The sequence below is a fragment of the Gymnoscopelus braueri genome, assembly GCF_963280865.1.
Source record: "Gymnoscopelus braueri genome assembly, chromosome: 19".
In the NCBI taxonomy this organism is placed as follows: Eukaryota; Metazoa; Chordata; class Actinopteri; order Myctophiformes; family Myctophidae; genus Gymnoscopelus; species Gymnoscopelus braueri.
Window position 1 is genome coordinate 38,993,538 of NC_137621.1, and position 16,332 is coordinate 39,009,869.

The window sequence follows — 16,332 nt, forward strand, 5'->3', positions numbered from 1 at the left end:
TTAATGCCAGTACATACGGGTTTAGATAACCATTTACTGGTTCATTTGGACAAATGTATTGTTGGCGTGCCGCGGAACGGAGGCTGAGCGGCGGAGAGGCGCTCCAGTTCAGCCGAGGCGAAGGAACGACAGACAGAGAGAGAGAGAGAGATAGAGACAGAGTTGAGGGCTGTCGCAGTGCCACAGCACCATCTCCTGGTGAGTGAGAGGTACTGTGGACAGGTTGCAGAAAGCTGTCTTTTCAAGTATCTTTACTTTCTGCCAGAACAATCAATCAAACCAAAAAACTGCGTCCAACTCATACGCTCTCTTTCCTTTTTAACCGGTTCTTTGTGTACAATAAAGGTTAGTCAAATAATGTTCAAGGATGATGAGAGACATATGGGCATCCAGGTGGTGCAGACATTAACACTCGCACGCTACTGCAGAGGCCCGGGTTCGATTCCCGGCGCTCCAACAATCACAGTTGTCAGTGTTCACGGGTGGGAAGCCGGCAGGTGATCGTGTCCTTGTCATTTGCACTAGCGACTCCTACTGGTCGGTCGTCTGTTGCGCTGGGAGGGGAACTGGTGAACATGGCGTGATGAGAGACATGGTGGCTGGTTCTGGCACGCACGCACGCACGCACGCAGTGGTGGAGAGTAACTAAGTACATTTACTTAAGTACTGTACTTAAGTCGAATTTTGAAGTATTTGTACTTTACTTGAGTATTTACAATTTCCAATACTTTTACTTCTACTCCACTACATCTCAGAGGCAAATATTGTACTTTCACTCCACTACAATTATTTGAAAACTTTAGTAACTAGTTACTTTGCAGATATAAATTATTACATTATAAAACATACATTAACCACTTAAGCCCAATTGTATACCTAGGCTATTTGAAACTAGCCGATCTACAAGTTTGCAATGCGACGTGTTGTGAACTTGTAGATCTGCTATTTTCAAACATTTTTGTACTTTCACTTTTGGTACTTTTACTCAAGTACATTTTGAATTCCAGACTTTTACTTGTAACAGAGTACTTCTACATTGCAGTATTGATACTTTTACTGAAGTAAAACATTTGAGTACTTTTTCCACCACTGGCAGGCACGCACGCACGCACGCACGCACGCACGCACGCACGCACAAGGTGGCACACTAAGAACAATTCTCCTATAACCAAATGGACCAGTAAGACTCCATTTGGTTGCAATTTGAACACACTCAGACTTACAAATGGCTACTTAGGATGCGGAATTATTCATGTTTTATGTCGGGAGAAAAGGTTGACAATGTACTTTGTTCATGATTTGTTTTGGAGTATTATACTCTGGTGGAAATATCAACACACACACACACACACACACACACACACACACACACACACACACACACACACACACACACACACACACACTCTCACACATCACACAAATCCCTAAAAACGTCTACACACATGTCTACATATGTTCATGTGTGTGTGATTAATGATGGCAGCAATAGAGCAGCTCACAGCCAGCTGTTACCTGACACCTGATGGACCCATACCCCCTCTCTCTGTCTCTCTTTCTCCTTTTTTCTTTTCGTTTATCTCTATTTCTCTCTTTTATTTCTCTCCATCTGTCTGTTGTGCTCTGAACTATCTTTCTCTCACCTCTTTCTCTCTCTCTCTCTCTCTCTCTCTCTCTCTCTCTCTCTCTCTCTCTCTCCCTCTCTCAGACATTGTTTCATTCTCTCTCTTTCGGCCCTGTTCTCTGTTTTGACGTTCCTGTCTTTCTTTTCTTCCTCTTTCTGTCTTTTACACCCTTTTTCTCTCTTTCTCACTTCTCTTTTTTTCCCTTTTTGACACACTGCAGATGCAACGTGCTGTGAGCTTGTAGATCAGCTATTTTCAGCATGCAACACTGTCGTTGTGCGATGGAGCATAAAGTACCCATAAAAGTCATTGTGTAACAAATAACAATGCTACCAAATATCTGTCTCTCTCTAGTAATGCATAAAGGTCAGTACGGGACTAGGTACTGTGACCTAATATGCCCTCTCTCTCTCTCTCTATCTCTCTCTCTCTCTCTAGTAATGAACAAGGGTCAGTGTGTGACCAAGTACTACCGCTGGATTCAGAAGAATGGAGGTTACATCTGGATCCAGTCCAGTGCCACCATCGCCATCAACGCTAAGAACAATAATGAGAAGAACGTCATCTGGGTCAACTATGTTCTCAGGTCAGAACAAAACTATTAACATCATACAAGAACATCTTTCCGGATCAATAGGTTGGAACAAAACTAATAACTTCTTATAAGAACAACATCTGGGTCAAATACTATTGACCCTATCTTGCCGCCTTACCCCTTATCCCAAAACCTTTTTGCCATTGTTTTACTATTTTGAAAAACATTTTTAAATGGTTCAAATAGCCGATCCACAAGCTCACAGCGTGTTGATGTAGATCGGCTAGTTGAACTATTTTAATTTGTCCTCAGGTCAAAATAAAACATAATATTGTCGCTGTCGGGTGAAGAGAAACCTCATTATGTCCAAAGCCGTTATTATTATATATAAAATAAAATGAAAGTGAACATAGCTACCTACAAGTTCACAACGCGTCGCTGTGAGTTTGTAGATCTGCTATTTTCACTACTTTAGTGTGACACTCTTGTATGATGAAGCAGGGCAGTAAGTTTTATAACCGTCTGTCTGTCTGTCTGTCTGTCTGTCTGTAGTTTACACGAGTACAAGGACACGCCCATGGACATTGCCCAGCTGCCCAACCTGCCTGAGAAAACCTCTGAGTCGTCAGAAACATCGGACTCTGAATCTGAAAGCAAAGAAACCTCTGGTAGGATGGATGAGTGGATGGAGAGAGAGGGCAACAGAGGAATGAGAGAGAGAGAGAGAGAGAAATGGATAGATGGGAAATTGCTTGGCACTGTGGCAGGGCAATACACATTAGCAGAGGCAAGGGCAAACAACATAAGATAGGACAGTTGGTTCTCAAACCGTGACCCTCCTAACGTTTTGGAACCGTGCAGGTCCATTTGGTTCCATTGGTTCACTCTCAGAGTTAAGGAACCCTGGGGGTCCCTAGACCCTACATGGGCAACTGGCGCCCCCCACCTTCACTTAATGCGGCCCGCAGGTTAATATCGGAACACTGATATAATATTGATTTCAGCTGTTTACAATTCCAAACATGACCCGCTTTATTTACTTCAGTCTATATTATTTGCTTAATAACTAGTATTAAAATTCTATTGTCTTTTTTATGTCCAATGTATTTGTATTAAAAAAAAATAACAAAGAGAAAATCAGGATTCCAATCCAAAAATAGCATTGGCTATTTTTGCCACTTTTGTGTGACATGGAATGGTGAAGTATGGCATTAATTTATGAGAAAAGGTTGAAATATGAGAGTGTCTGCCCGACAGTATATACAATGTGGCCCTCTGGAGTGAGTGTGGAAATCAAAAGCTGCTGTGCATTGTTAATACAATAACCAGTACATCGGCAGTGGTTGGAAGAGGTCTCCCTATACTCTTCCGTTCAGACATTTAGACCCATGGTGTCAGGCAGGACCACCTGCTGGTGGACACGTAGCCCTGCCTGAAGCTCATAAGCCCAATATCTCCCCGTGGCCAAGATTCTATCTTGCCTGAGCGGTAGATGTTTGGAAGGCTGGTAAACCATCCCGGGTCGCGTGAATTCAGACCGGTCTGCAGAAGACACACGATAATGTGAATTCTCGTGGCCGGCATGGTTTAACCAGGCTGTAGATGTTTGGTCTTAACCTGACACTGCCAGATCCAAGAAGCTTGCGTCACACATTTGTTTCACAGCTTTGAGGAACGTGGTTACTCAATACCGCCCCCATCTGGCGGAGTCAGGTTAGTTTGGTCTCCCAAGGGAGGTAAACTCCGGGTTAAAGGTCCAGGTGTTGCAGTTGCAATCACCTCTTTCTATTGGTAGAGGACACCAAACGTACAGATGGCAGCTTTTTAAACACAACAGAACTAAACATTTCACAAACAAGTAATACCGGTGAAAGTGATACTTGTATAGATAAGTATGAAAGTACTGTGGCAAGGCAAAGCCAGCATTGAGGGAGAGAGAGAGAGAGAGAGAGAGAAGCTATTGGCCTGCTGTACGTGCCAGCATGTATCATTGATGAGTGCTACAAAGCCATCAGCTACTGAGAGTACTGGCATACGGACACTGGCCCAGCATAGAGACAACAGCTCTACTGGGTCATTTTGGTCAGATCAATTGGTTATAATGGTGCATTGGGACACTATTCCTCCCCCTTGCATTTTGCAATACATTTCTACAGGGGAAAAAAAAGCCAACCGGAGAACATTTTCAACTGGTCTCTATTTATTTATTCATGAACAAATAAGTGGACAGTCAATTTATAATGGAATGTACAGTAGTCTTTACTGAGACAGTGTAGGAGAGACACAGGAGAGAATGTTGAAGTGGGAACTGATCTTAAATCGGCAGGAGTACATACAGTATATCGTTGATGTCTCGAGCTCGAAACGCGGCGCGAAGCGACGTGTTTTGAGCTTGTAAATCTGCTACTTAAATCTGATGCTTTTGAATTTGATTCCTGAAAAGTCACAGTTTCCACCCGACAGAGACGATTATGTACATCCTGTTGGTGTTATTTTATTTATTAGGTTTTTTTTATGGACATGCATGTATAGATAGTACTGGCACAACACAACAAGAGCATGGATAGTGCATAATTGGGACAGATTCAAGTACTGGTAGTTAAAGCACAAACAATCCGTAACTTATTTGAATAAATGAAACTTGAAAGAGTCAGTTAATACAATGTAAATAGCACATTCTACAGTGGTCGGAGGTCTCCCTACCCTTCCACTGAGAAATGGACAGCTACTGGTTGACAGAGTAGCACTGCCCCGTAAGCGCAATATCTCCAATAGCTATTGCGGGCATTTCCATTTGGAAGAGCAGTCTTCCACGTGGGAGTTCAGAGTTTTATTCGGATTAGGATATGAAACTTCTTAATTGCAGATTGAATATGCTATAATACGTACACTATTGCCTTAATAGTGGGGTATGAAAACTGTTAGCCAGAGCCCGTTTCTGTTCAGTAACCTTAACAAGATGAATCCAGAAACAACGTGCTGCTCGTAGAGTCATATCTGTTGACTCTCAGCCTTGTTGTAACACACATATACACTTACACTTACTGTACATAGTGCGAGAACAGCACATAACATTCCACACTATAGCATTGGTTATCAACCTGGGGTGCGGGGACCCCCAGGGGTCCTTGAGGGGGTTCGGGGGCGTCCCCAGCAAAAAATCTCTTCTGGAGGTCCCTGACACAAAACATTTTGAGATGGGGGTCCGCAGCCAAATAAATATCAATTTGAGATGAAAATGTTTGAGAGACAATGACCTATAGAGACATTACAGCAGGAGGATGTGGGCACATGAGTGTTCAGATCTAATAAGGGCTTTTAACAGAGTCTAGGAAACCTGTGTGTTCCCTGGTCTTTCTTCCCTTTTATTGTAAGTCACTCTGAATGATGGGACCTGCTGAAGACATTGAATGTAAATGTAATACATTTCAATGAGCCTGAGAGTCAAGTGTTTTGGCGTCTGGCTGACACTCCTATCCACAGCGACTTCACAATGAGCGCAACGGTAGAATAATCGCCAATTCCCAAATCGGCAAGACGACAAGGACAAAACAACAGCACCTGGACAGTAGAATGATGTTAAAAAATCACACCCGGTGTGAAGTGAGCGGTGTCTATGATGAGTTAATTTCATTAAGCTATATATGAACTGAGAACAATGTTAAATCCCTGTCCATTCATTTCAAGGCTGCTCAACAGCACCACTTGATGGTAGGTCACCCCACTACTCTATTTGATGTGTGGGTGCTGGTATTCAGGCGGTACTACTGTATTTGATGTGTGGGTGCTGGTATTCAGGCGGTACTACTGTATTTGATGTGTGGGTGCTGGTATTCAGGCGGTACTACTGTATTTGATGTGTGGGCGCTGGTAATCAGACGGTACCACACTATTTGCTGTGTTGGTGCTGGTATTCAGGCGGTACTACTCTATTTGATGTGTGGGTGCTGGTATTTAGGCGGTACTACTGTATTTGATGTGTGGGCGCTGGTAATCAGACGGTACTACACTATTTTCTGTGTGGGTGCTGGTATTCAGGCGGTACTACTCTATTTGCGCTGATTAGAGCAATGGTCACCGAGTTATGACCATTTGAAATGTTAGAAACTGCTGTAACACTGCTGTAGTGCCCCATACTGTATGTGTGCAATTTAGGTTTATTTAGTTACTTTGAAGTATTTTTAAGGATTTTATTAACTTTAAAGTACTTACACTTAAATTAGTTACTTTTTACTTACTTTCTGACTATTAATTGAAAGTATTTTTAATAATTTAAATATACTTTAAAGTAATGTGTAATAAACAGGTATAAGTGTAGTCAGTGCATGTGAACAATCTATCCCCAGTAGTATGTTATTATGTATAGTCAGTCCACAGTGGATGAGGAATATACAATCTATAAATAGAAAATGTTTATTTACCTAAGCGGTATGGCCTATATAGCTTGAGGAACCGAATATAACATGGCGCCACTTCTCCGTTGAACTCAATGGACGCGGCCGCCATGTTATATCTGTCGCCCTATTACTTGGAATGGTGTCCACGTTCCCGATATAAGATAAAGGATACAGTAAGATAGAATCAGAATCAACTTTGTCACATCACAGGTTTACACGTGTAAAAAGAAAAACAGTGGGTGAAATTTGTTTTCGTTCAGGCTCCGTTGTTTTTTGTTATTTCCAGAATGAGAAGGACAGGAAGGGGGAGGTGGGGGGGAGTCACAGGGGGAGAAAGAAAAAACAAAACAAAGCAAGTGATAGAAAAGGATTTGACAGAAAACAAATGGAAGACTCAGATGTGTCCGGTTACAGAATCAAATGTCTGCACCTCCACAAACGTTATTTTGTACAATACAGCACAAACACACCATACCAGTGTTCATAATGTGATCTAGTTTAGCCTTCATTGGCATCATCAGATGGTTGCCAGCTGTGATGTGGTGGCAGGGCGGTATCTTGGCGCTGTGAGTAGGTTTGACTGATGCCAACCGCTACAGCGTCTGGCCACGGGCACAGCCAACAGAGAGACACCATACCAACGCTGTCTGCTGCCAACACGCCTGTTTAACTGGATTAGGGGAGGCTCGCTCCAGAATGAGACATCTCCACTGGAAAATTGATACGTTTAAAGAACAAAGTTGGTACATGTATAGTGTGAAATCAGGGACTAAAAGGATTTACGTACACAGTGGTACTAGGGATGCAACCTTTAGTCGAACTAATCGATTATATAAAAATAATTCAATTGAGTACTAACTATTTCTCTCCTATATCACTATAGGAGAGAGGAACGTTCAAGAATAGCAAAGATAGCAGAACTACAACCTCACTAATAGAGCCTGCCTGTTTGCTAAAGGGAGACATTGTATTTCGACCTTCAGGTCAAAATTTGCGTCAAACCAGAAACGTGATTGTGTCAAACGTTGTGTCCAACCTAGACACAGGATCTAAATGTCTGAATTGAAGAGTGGAGAGACCAAATACAACCATCCCAATTGTATAAGTTATATTGTATTAACATACTCGACTATACAGATTGGACAAAATAACATTGTATTCACTAATACAAGTAAGACGCGCAAACGCTGGAAGCGAACGCAGCTCGGAAATATTGTGTATTTACGGACTTGTAATCCGTGTTATTTCACTGTGATGGGGAGAGAGTAGAGAGACAGTCACGTGACTGCCTCCGCCTCGTATTGAGGTTAGTGGGGGGGATATGTTTCTCCTATGCACGTAGTTTCGGAGTTCCTAGCAGCCAATGAGAGTGTGAGTCACATGGGGGCGCGGCTGCACTCTGAGATATGTCAGCAGTGCACTCTGGCGCACTCTGGCGCACTCTGGCGGCTGCACACAGGCAGTGCAGGCAGTCGCACACAGGCAGTGCACACAGAGACACACACGGACAGAGACACACACACACAACCCGAGCAGGGTTTCATAGTAAGCTCAAATAGGTAATAGAGCTTTAAGTACAGTACTCGTACATGTCTTTTGTTACTGTCCACCACTGCATTTAATACAGTGTCAAGTTGCTCAACAAGAATTGAAAATTAGGCAAAACACGCACGTTATTCGTGATAAGCTGTGTGACCAGCTCTTGGTTTGTGCTTGAAAATTTGGACCCCCAGACTGGCCGACAGAGAGGCTTATACTAGCTCGCAGCTAAAAATAGTAAAAACTTGATCCAAGACACCAAACTGGAACGAGTACAAGGTAGCAATTGAGTGGTCGGTTTTAGCCCCATGCAGGATACAGAGACCTGCCAACTGGGCAGCACCTGCCCTCCCTGTCGCTATGCTGGCATAGGTTAGCATGGCACCACAGTGTGGGTAACAGGCTGGTCAGTGCCAACATGCAGTTCACTGCTAGTCACTGATACCGTGTACTGTACAAAGGGAATGTTTAAGTTTTTTTAAGCTGACTTTTATAGATAGATTGTATAGTACAAAAGATAAACACCTTTAATAAATCTTACATGTTATTAAATGTAAGATCAATCCTATGATGATAATCTCAGTATTCAGATATTTATTATTTATGAACATTTATAATAATACAAAAAATGCTAGATATTTACCTCTCGCCATTTTAAACAGAGATGTAATTGAACCCTGTAATTGAACATTGTCAATAATGTTTTCAGTCTGCAACAGTGGTTCCAGGGGTCCTTGAGGGGGTTCCAGGGAGGTCCCCAGTAAAATGATTGTTATACCAAATGGACCCTTACAGGTATATAACTCTGACAGTGTACGAATGGAGCCAAATGGACCCGTACTCTGTCAGAGTTATGGGGGTCCGTGACCTAATGTATACCAAACTGGGGGTCCTTGAAATAAAAACGTTTGAGAACCACTGGTCTAAAAAAGCCATTTTCTCATAGTTATAATGTATCGTAGTGCAATACACCTCCCAAGGGTCGTGTAGTTGAAAGCATATGGACAAAATACAGAAAATGGCCACCGATCGGATTAAAATGCTTTTTAATGAACAATACGGAACATACAGGTACTTCTGAGGGGGCGCACATAATTGTAACATCCGTGGCCATGGGGTAAGCACTTTACATTTGAAATCTGAACATTTATGTAGATGTACAGGCCAAAAAGGGAGAAAGTGCAAACACTATGTCATAACAGATGACCGTCTTGTGATCCATGGCTAACATTGAACCATCATTAGAGCACTAACCGACCGACCGTCTTTCTGTCTCTATCCCTAACAGACAACGAGAACTCCAAGATGGAAGGGAAGCCGGGCCACCAATCAGAACGCAGTGAGGACCCGGAGGCGGAGAGCAAGCAGCAGCAGCAGCCCGGCCAGTCGCAGACCTCCTCGGAGCAGGAGATGAGGCGGCAGGAAGAGGGCGACAGCTCCAGCAACCCCGAGAGCCAGGACAGCGACGAGAGCCTGGAGCACTCCGACGTGGAGGCAGAGGAGCAGGTGGAGGGCGGCCGGGTGGGAGGCGGAGGGGAAGGCGTAGGGAGGCTGGGGAGGTTAGGAGGGCTGGGGGGTCTAGGGGTGCTGGGCGGTCTGGGGACACTGGGAGGGCTTCACATCAAGGTAGAACACTACGGAGACGGGGAAAGGGCGGAGCTTCACAACGGCCAGTCGTCGTCGTCCGAGGAGGAGCAAGACGAGGAGGAAGAGGAGGACGAGGAGGAGGAGGACGACGACGACGACGAGGAGGACGGCAGCATGAAGGACTGCGACGGCGGCGCGGCCGAAACACAGGCGCATGCCGTGACCAGCGGGGGCGCCAGGCTGCAGAAGAGAAAGAAGCGGCGGAAAAAACAGAAGTGGGACGGGATGAGAAGCCGGAGGCTGCGGCTGTCGACCACGCCCAGCCCCGTAGCCATGGGCGACGCCGCGGCGCCGCTGGTGGACCCCTCGCAAGCCTCCGCGTCCTCCTCCTCTTCCTCCGCCCACCTCCTCTCCTCGTCAGCTTCTCCCGACGTGGTGGCGGCGGCCTCCGTCCTCAAGATCAAGACGGAGATGTCGGAGCCCATCAACTTTGACAACGACAGCAGCATCTGGAACTTCCCTCCCAACAGGGAGATCTCCCGGAACGAGTCTCCCTACAGCATGACCTCCAAGCCGGCCGCCCCCGGCTCCCACGACGCCTTCCCCTCCCCGCAGGGGGGCTCCCTGCAGGTGTCCATCCCCGACTCGGTCCTCACCCCTCCCGGGACCGAGGGGGGCGGAGGGGCAGGGAGGAAGCCTCCCTACAACGGGAGCTCCGCCCCATCCTCCGCCTCCAGCGCGGCCAGTCTGGCTCCTCCCTCCAGCGCCTCCTCCTCCTCCTCCGACCCCCTCTCCCCTCCCCTCTCCGCCTCGCCGCGGGACAAGCATCAAGGCACGCCCACCACCTCCTCCTCGTCGTCCTCTTCGTCATCGTCGTCCTCTTCCTCCCTGCTGTACTCCGGGGACCTGGAGGCGCTCCAGCGGCTGCAGGCCGGTAACGTGGTTCTCCCGCTGGTCCACCGAGTGACGGGGACGCTCACGTCCACCTCGTCCACGACCGCCGCCGCGCCGAGGGTTTACACCACCGGGACCATCCGCTACGCCCCGGCCGACGTCACTTTAGCGATGGCCCAGGGCAACCTGCTCCCCAACGCCATGAACTTCGTCGGGGACAGCTCCGGGTTCAGCCTGGACCCCAAGACGCCCATGGAGATGCTGTACCACCACGTCCACAGGCTCAACATGTCCGCAGCCGCGGCGGCCGGGAGTCCTTTTGTGGGCTCCGCGGCGGCGGCCACCGCCATGACGGGCAGCAACGGTGGTCTGGTCGGGGGTCAGATGCCTGCCGTGGCGGGCAACGTGTTCACAACGGCGGAGGGACTGTTCTCGACGCTGCCGTTCCCCGTGTATAGCAATGGTATCCACAGCAACACGCACACCACACTGGAGAGGAAGGAGGATTAACGCTGAACCGCTCGAGACCGCATTACTGTGTTAAACAGAATCCACAAACTGTGTCAGAAACAAAAAGATATACAAGACTACTTACTAGTGAAAAATAAAAGATAAATAAAAGACTACTTACTAAAACTCGCTCTTTTATCTACGCGGTGTAAGACTGTGCTTTCCGAGAGAGGAGAAAGAAAGGGAGGACGACAAAAATGTATTCTAGCACTTTGAATCTGAGCAACTGAGCTTATGTAACAGACCTGAATGACCCTCAACCATATCCCCCCTTTTTCTATCTTCCTTCTCTCTTCTTCCACTCTCTCTCTCTCTCTCTCTCTCTCTCTCTCTCTCTCTCTCTCTCTCTCCCTCTCTCTCTCTCTCTCTCCCCCTCCTTTGCTCCCTTTTCTCGTGATCAGTGACATTGTTTCCCTCTGAATACAAACGTGACTATTCTTTATTGTAAAGAATTCCTTTTTTGCCTACAGAGAATTCATATTGCCTGAGGACTCCACTGGAGCCCGACGGGGATGCTTTTTCATTTGACGTTACGTTACATCTTTATGAAGATGCTGATTGTGTCTGTATTTAAGGAGGACGGTACAGGTTATTTGTATGGTCAGAAACTCGTTATTGGGTTCTCCTCCTCGGTATCTTGATGTGATCAAGGCTTAGATGAAAACACATTCTGAAAGATAGAAGGATGTTCTTGCGTTCGACAAAGGTCTCAGTGATAATCTTTTGAAAAAAGGTTTTTTGAGGTTGTTTCTCAATGAGGGAAAATACGTAGTTTAGGGAAAATTAAATGTTAATTCTTTATCGTTTTTTTCATTTATTTTGTTTTTTACAAATATATTCTAGCTCAGATTTAACTTACAAATCAAGCATTAAAAAAGCAATTTCAGCCGGGTAACGAGCTGTGAATAGAATGTTACTACTTTGTCTCTTAATCCAGGACTTCTCCTACAGGTCTGCACCAAACATAACCTCATCACCTCTCCTTCAATTCACCCCCTACCATTTCTATCTATCTATGCTAGCTAGATAGCACTAGCTAGCTTTGTTTCTCTGTCTATAGTAGGCTACCTACGCAGCCTTCTCTTTCAATCTCTGTGTAGCTAGCTCTTTTTCTGTCTCCGTTTCTCTGTATGGCTATCTAGCTAATGAGATAGCCATGTTCTCTCCCTGCCCCACTGTAGTTAGTTGACCCATCTCTTGCTGGCAATTCAGATAGCTAGCACACTTTCTCTCTCGCCCCCGTACTATCTCTCTCTTTATAACTAGCTAGCACTCTGTCTTACTAGCTAGCTGTCAATCTATCTTCCGTTCACTCTCTTTTTTTTACCGTACTAGCTAGCTAGCTGTTTTCCTCTGTCTCTGGATCCATGGTGCTATTGACCGTCCAGCAACCCTGACTCAGCTGGCTGATGGGGTGCTGTTTCCGGCCCACAGCTCCTGACAGACCGATCGTTTTTTTTTCTTATTTTTTGGGGCGGGGTGGGGTAATAATGTAAAACATTTTTCCCCGTTCAGTAAAGTCAAAAACCTCCAATCAACCGTATCGCCACGTAGCCCCACTCCCCTCTTCACAGCCAGGAAGTCGGCTGTCTGACAAGCTCAATGTGATTGGGCTGAGGAGGGAAGCTACTGCAACATGGAGCGATGATTGGTTGAAATTTAGTTTTTCCATTTTCTTTTTCTTTTTTCTAACTTGATCACTTTGACTTCTCAGTGAGACTGAGGCTAATTAGCTAGCGTTGCTAACTTGAAAAATGAATGTTGAAACCTTGACCGGCTCCTGTTCACTCACTTACGTTTTTTACTACTACTACTTCTACAAATACCACCTACTACTACTACTACTACTACAACTACTACTAGCCCACTACTCTCTCTCCTTCCTTTTTCCTCTTCCTTCATCTCCAGCTCCTCTTCCTCTATACTTCCTAAACCAGTATCACCTCCAGAAATTCCTATCAATCCGCTCTCTTCCACCCTTGTATCATCACCGGACTCTGTGAACAAAACCACATATCAGAAACGGAGATTGTAATAAAGACATTACAATGCATTTTCAATCAATCAATCAAAAAAATGGAATATGAATTTTTTTGCGGGGAGAGAAAAAAAACTCACATTCCTGAACAACGTTGTTGTTGTCGTTTCTCTGTTGTTTCGGTTTGTTTTTCCTCCTCTGTTGCCAAAAAAAGAAAATGTTAATCTCACAGTTTTGGTGTTCAGAAACACTGTGATTCTTGTTTGTTTGTTCATTTTATCTTCTCTCTCTTCTTCTTCTTCTTCTTCTTTTTGATAAAAAGATAAGAATAAGTAATAATAAAACGGTATAAAACTGTCACTTCCATGTTTTTAAAAAACGACAGCCCGTTTTCCCCCCATCCTGTCATTCTTAATACCCAGTGTGATTAAGCCGTTAAACGTGTAACAATGTGTAAGTGTCATTGGCTGTCAAAAAGTCTCCATCGCGACTTCTCTGTGTGTGATGACTATATGCAGTATATACAAAGCTACTGTAGCTGTTTTTGTCCTTTGTCCTTCTCTGTGCTATTAATCTCTAGCGCGGGGCTTCAGGGCTGAAAGAGGGAGATGAGGGGGGCAGCTAGTCGCTCCCTCCGTCTCCCTCTCTCTCTCTGCCAAAGCCTCTCTATCTGCAGTCTTAGTGAACCATGTGGAGGTTTGTGGATTTCGTGTCGGTGGCCTTTCCAAAAAAAGAAAATGTAGAGTCCACCTTTTTTGCTGCTTCCTTTTGTCTTTGTAAAACCTTTTTCGTTTATTTTTCTTTTCTTTCTTTTCTAATCTGTTCTCTCTTTCTCTCTGCTGTTGCTTTTTGCTGTTGTGTAGTCTTATAAAGACCTCTTAACTCTCTTAACTCGCTCTCTTTCTCTCAGAGATGAAAAGATTCTTCTTAACTAGCTCAAAGGTTTATGGAGCCATTTTTGCCACTGAGGAATTCTGGGAATCATAGTTTCCAGCTCTTGCATACAATAAGAATAATTATATATAATTATAATGATGATAATGATGATAATAAGAATAATTATAATAATGACTAGTAATAATTTCACTAATTACACATTAATAATGCTAGAAGAACTAAAAGTAGCATTTAGATGTAGTCTATCTTCTGAAAAACCATAAAAGCCTCAGTTGTGAAACATTCCCAGAGTCCCTTGGGCTTCTTGTATGCATTGGGTGTATTTCATTGGCTCCCACCAAACTTGTTGACTTTCAAAAGACCCTGCGCGCAACTACTACTCTCACAGGACAAATAAAGAACTTGGTGGTTTAAAGAAAAAAAAACAGATCACAGTAGTATTTCAGGACAAATGAAAACAATTTTAAAGATTTCTAAAGAAATTAAAAGAAAAAAATATTTCGCACTACAAATCTATTTTTATAGGTGTTTTGGAAATAACTTGCATGTTTACTAAGTTTGTCGTTCGACGCGTTTCGGTTGTACTTCAATCAATCGATCCCTCGGTTTCTCGGTCCAGCAGCTTTTGTCGACGTTCTGCGTGTTTTCTAGTCTGTCTGAGCCCGAACAGGGAAGGTGGAGGCCATGCGTTCCTAAAAGTCTGTATCACAAACCAACACAGGCCTCCGAACACTTCTTCTTACATCAGGAAAAAAAAATACTGTGTCTGTGCTCTGTGGAGAAAACTCAATGTCTTGCTACTACTAATACTACTGCTACTTACTACTCCAATTTACAAAAAGATAACCCAGGTCAGGAACTTTTATGCGTTTTTCAAGACGGACACGATTTGGGTTGGGTGTGGTCGGTCGGTTGGCTGGTGGAGTTTGGTTGGTTGTTCCATTAATCAGTTGTCAGTGTTGTCGTCGTTTCCAGGAGCACTGGGTTTTCCCGTCCTCAGATTAACCACATGAACCCTAGCGTCCCTATTCTTGGGGCGTAGCGCGAAAACAGGAGGGGGCCAAGCATAGAGCCCTGGGGGACGTCGGTCAACTAAGTATAATAGGGTTTAATGTGGTTAATGAATCTAGATTTTAGCGTTTTCTACCTAGCGGAGGTTTCGGGTAGGGTGGGATGGGGGGGGGCGGGAGCGGGGGAGACGAATAGCAGGACCTCATTGGGTCACGAAAAAACTGGGGGATCGGAAATGTAGGTGGGGGAGGGGCAGGGTTGTAACTTAGACGAATCACTGTGGCCCAGGAAATACACCCACATGTAACAAAAAAACCAAACAGCCGGACCAAGCTGTTTCAATGTTTTTTCTGTGTTTTGTGTCGAAAAATGATTAATTGCTGGTGATTTTAAAAACTTTAAAACCTTAATCACAAGCTGCTGTCAAATACATAGTGTTTAAAGAGTTACAAATATTGAAAAAATCACTTCATTTACCTGTGAAGACTGTGTCTGTGTTTTTAACTATTTCTTGTACAACTAATTATACAGATTCTTTTACGAGGAACTTGGTGCCAAGTAGCCGAACAACGGGACAGAGGGACCCTCTTAGTATCAATGTTAACAGTGTTATAAGATTCTAAATACAAAACAAATTAAAATATTAAAAAAGAGAAAAAAAAGTATGGTACATTTCTGTTTTATTTGTTTTGTTATTTGATTTAATTTCCTCTCGGAAGACGGGGGAAAGAAACATAACTAACTGATGCTAACTTTGAGTGCCTGGCTTGTTTATTCTTATGATTATTATTATTTTATAATATGATTTTTTTCAGAAAGAAAAAAGAAACATCTTTTTATTTCATTTGCCGTGAATAATGCTGCAAAATCTGAAGAAAAATGTACATAATTCATTTTTACAGCAGGGTTCTTCTGTTCAACCTTTCTGTAGGTTTTCATCGGTCATGCACGGTTGAGTTTCTGTAACCCAGTTTTTCGACCATCCAACAGGTGCCATATTCATAATAAAACTTCTCTTGAATTTGTTACCAGCTTGCATCATTTCTTCTGTTGGTTTGACACATTCAACCATCCCCAGCACTGTCTCCTTAACCACACCGAACCCAAATCCTTCACCACCCAACCTAGTCCTAAACTACACCCAACCCCTATCCTTAAGCACCACCCCTCAACCCTAAATTACACCCAACGCCAATCTTTAAACCCCAACCTAGTTTTTAACCATCCCCAACTTAGTTCTTAACCACTAGTGACCGGATATACTGTATCGTTCATTTCAGTGACTCAAGTCATCAAGTCATTGTCCACTGTTCGGTGCTTGCCATTTCACCCTCCTCATGTAGTTCAGTCCAATGACGA

At 44.3% G+C, this 16,332-nt stretch overlaps 1 protein-coding gene across 1 annotated transcript in view; it reads left to right on the forward strand.

Annotated features, from left to right (window-relative positions):
- Window positions 1–11,313, forward strand: part of npas3 (neuronal PAS domain protein 3) — a 339,492-nt gene extending 328,179 nt beyond the window's left edge. The window contains exons 9-11 of the mRNA XM_080414603.1: window positions 2,064–2,211; window positions 2,713–2,828; window positions 9,385–11,313. Of these exons, the coding sequence (XP_080270729.1) occupies window positions 2,064–2,211; window positions 2,713–2,828; window positions 9,385–11,087 (1,967 nt within the window). The 3' untranslated portion in view covers window positions 11,088–11,313. The remainder of the gene's footprint in view (window positions 1–2,063; window positions 2,212–2,712; window positions 2,829–9,384) is intronic.
- The last annotated feature ends 5,019 nt before the right edge of the window (window positions 11,314–16,332 follow it).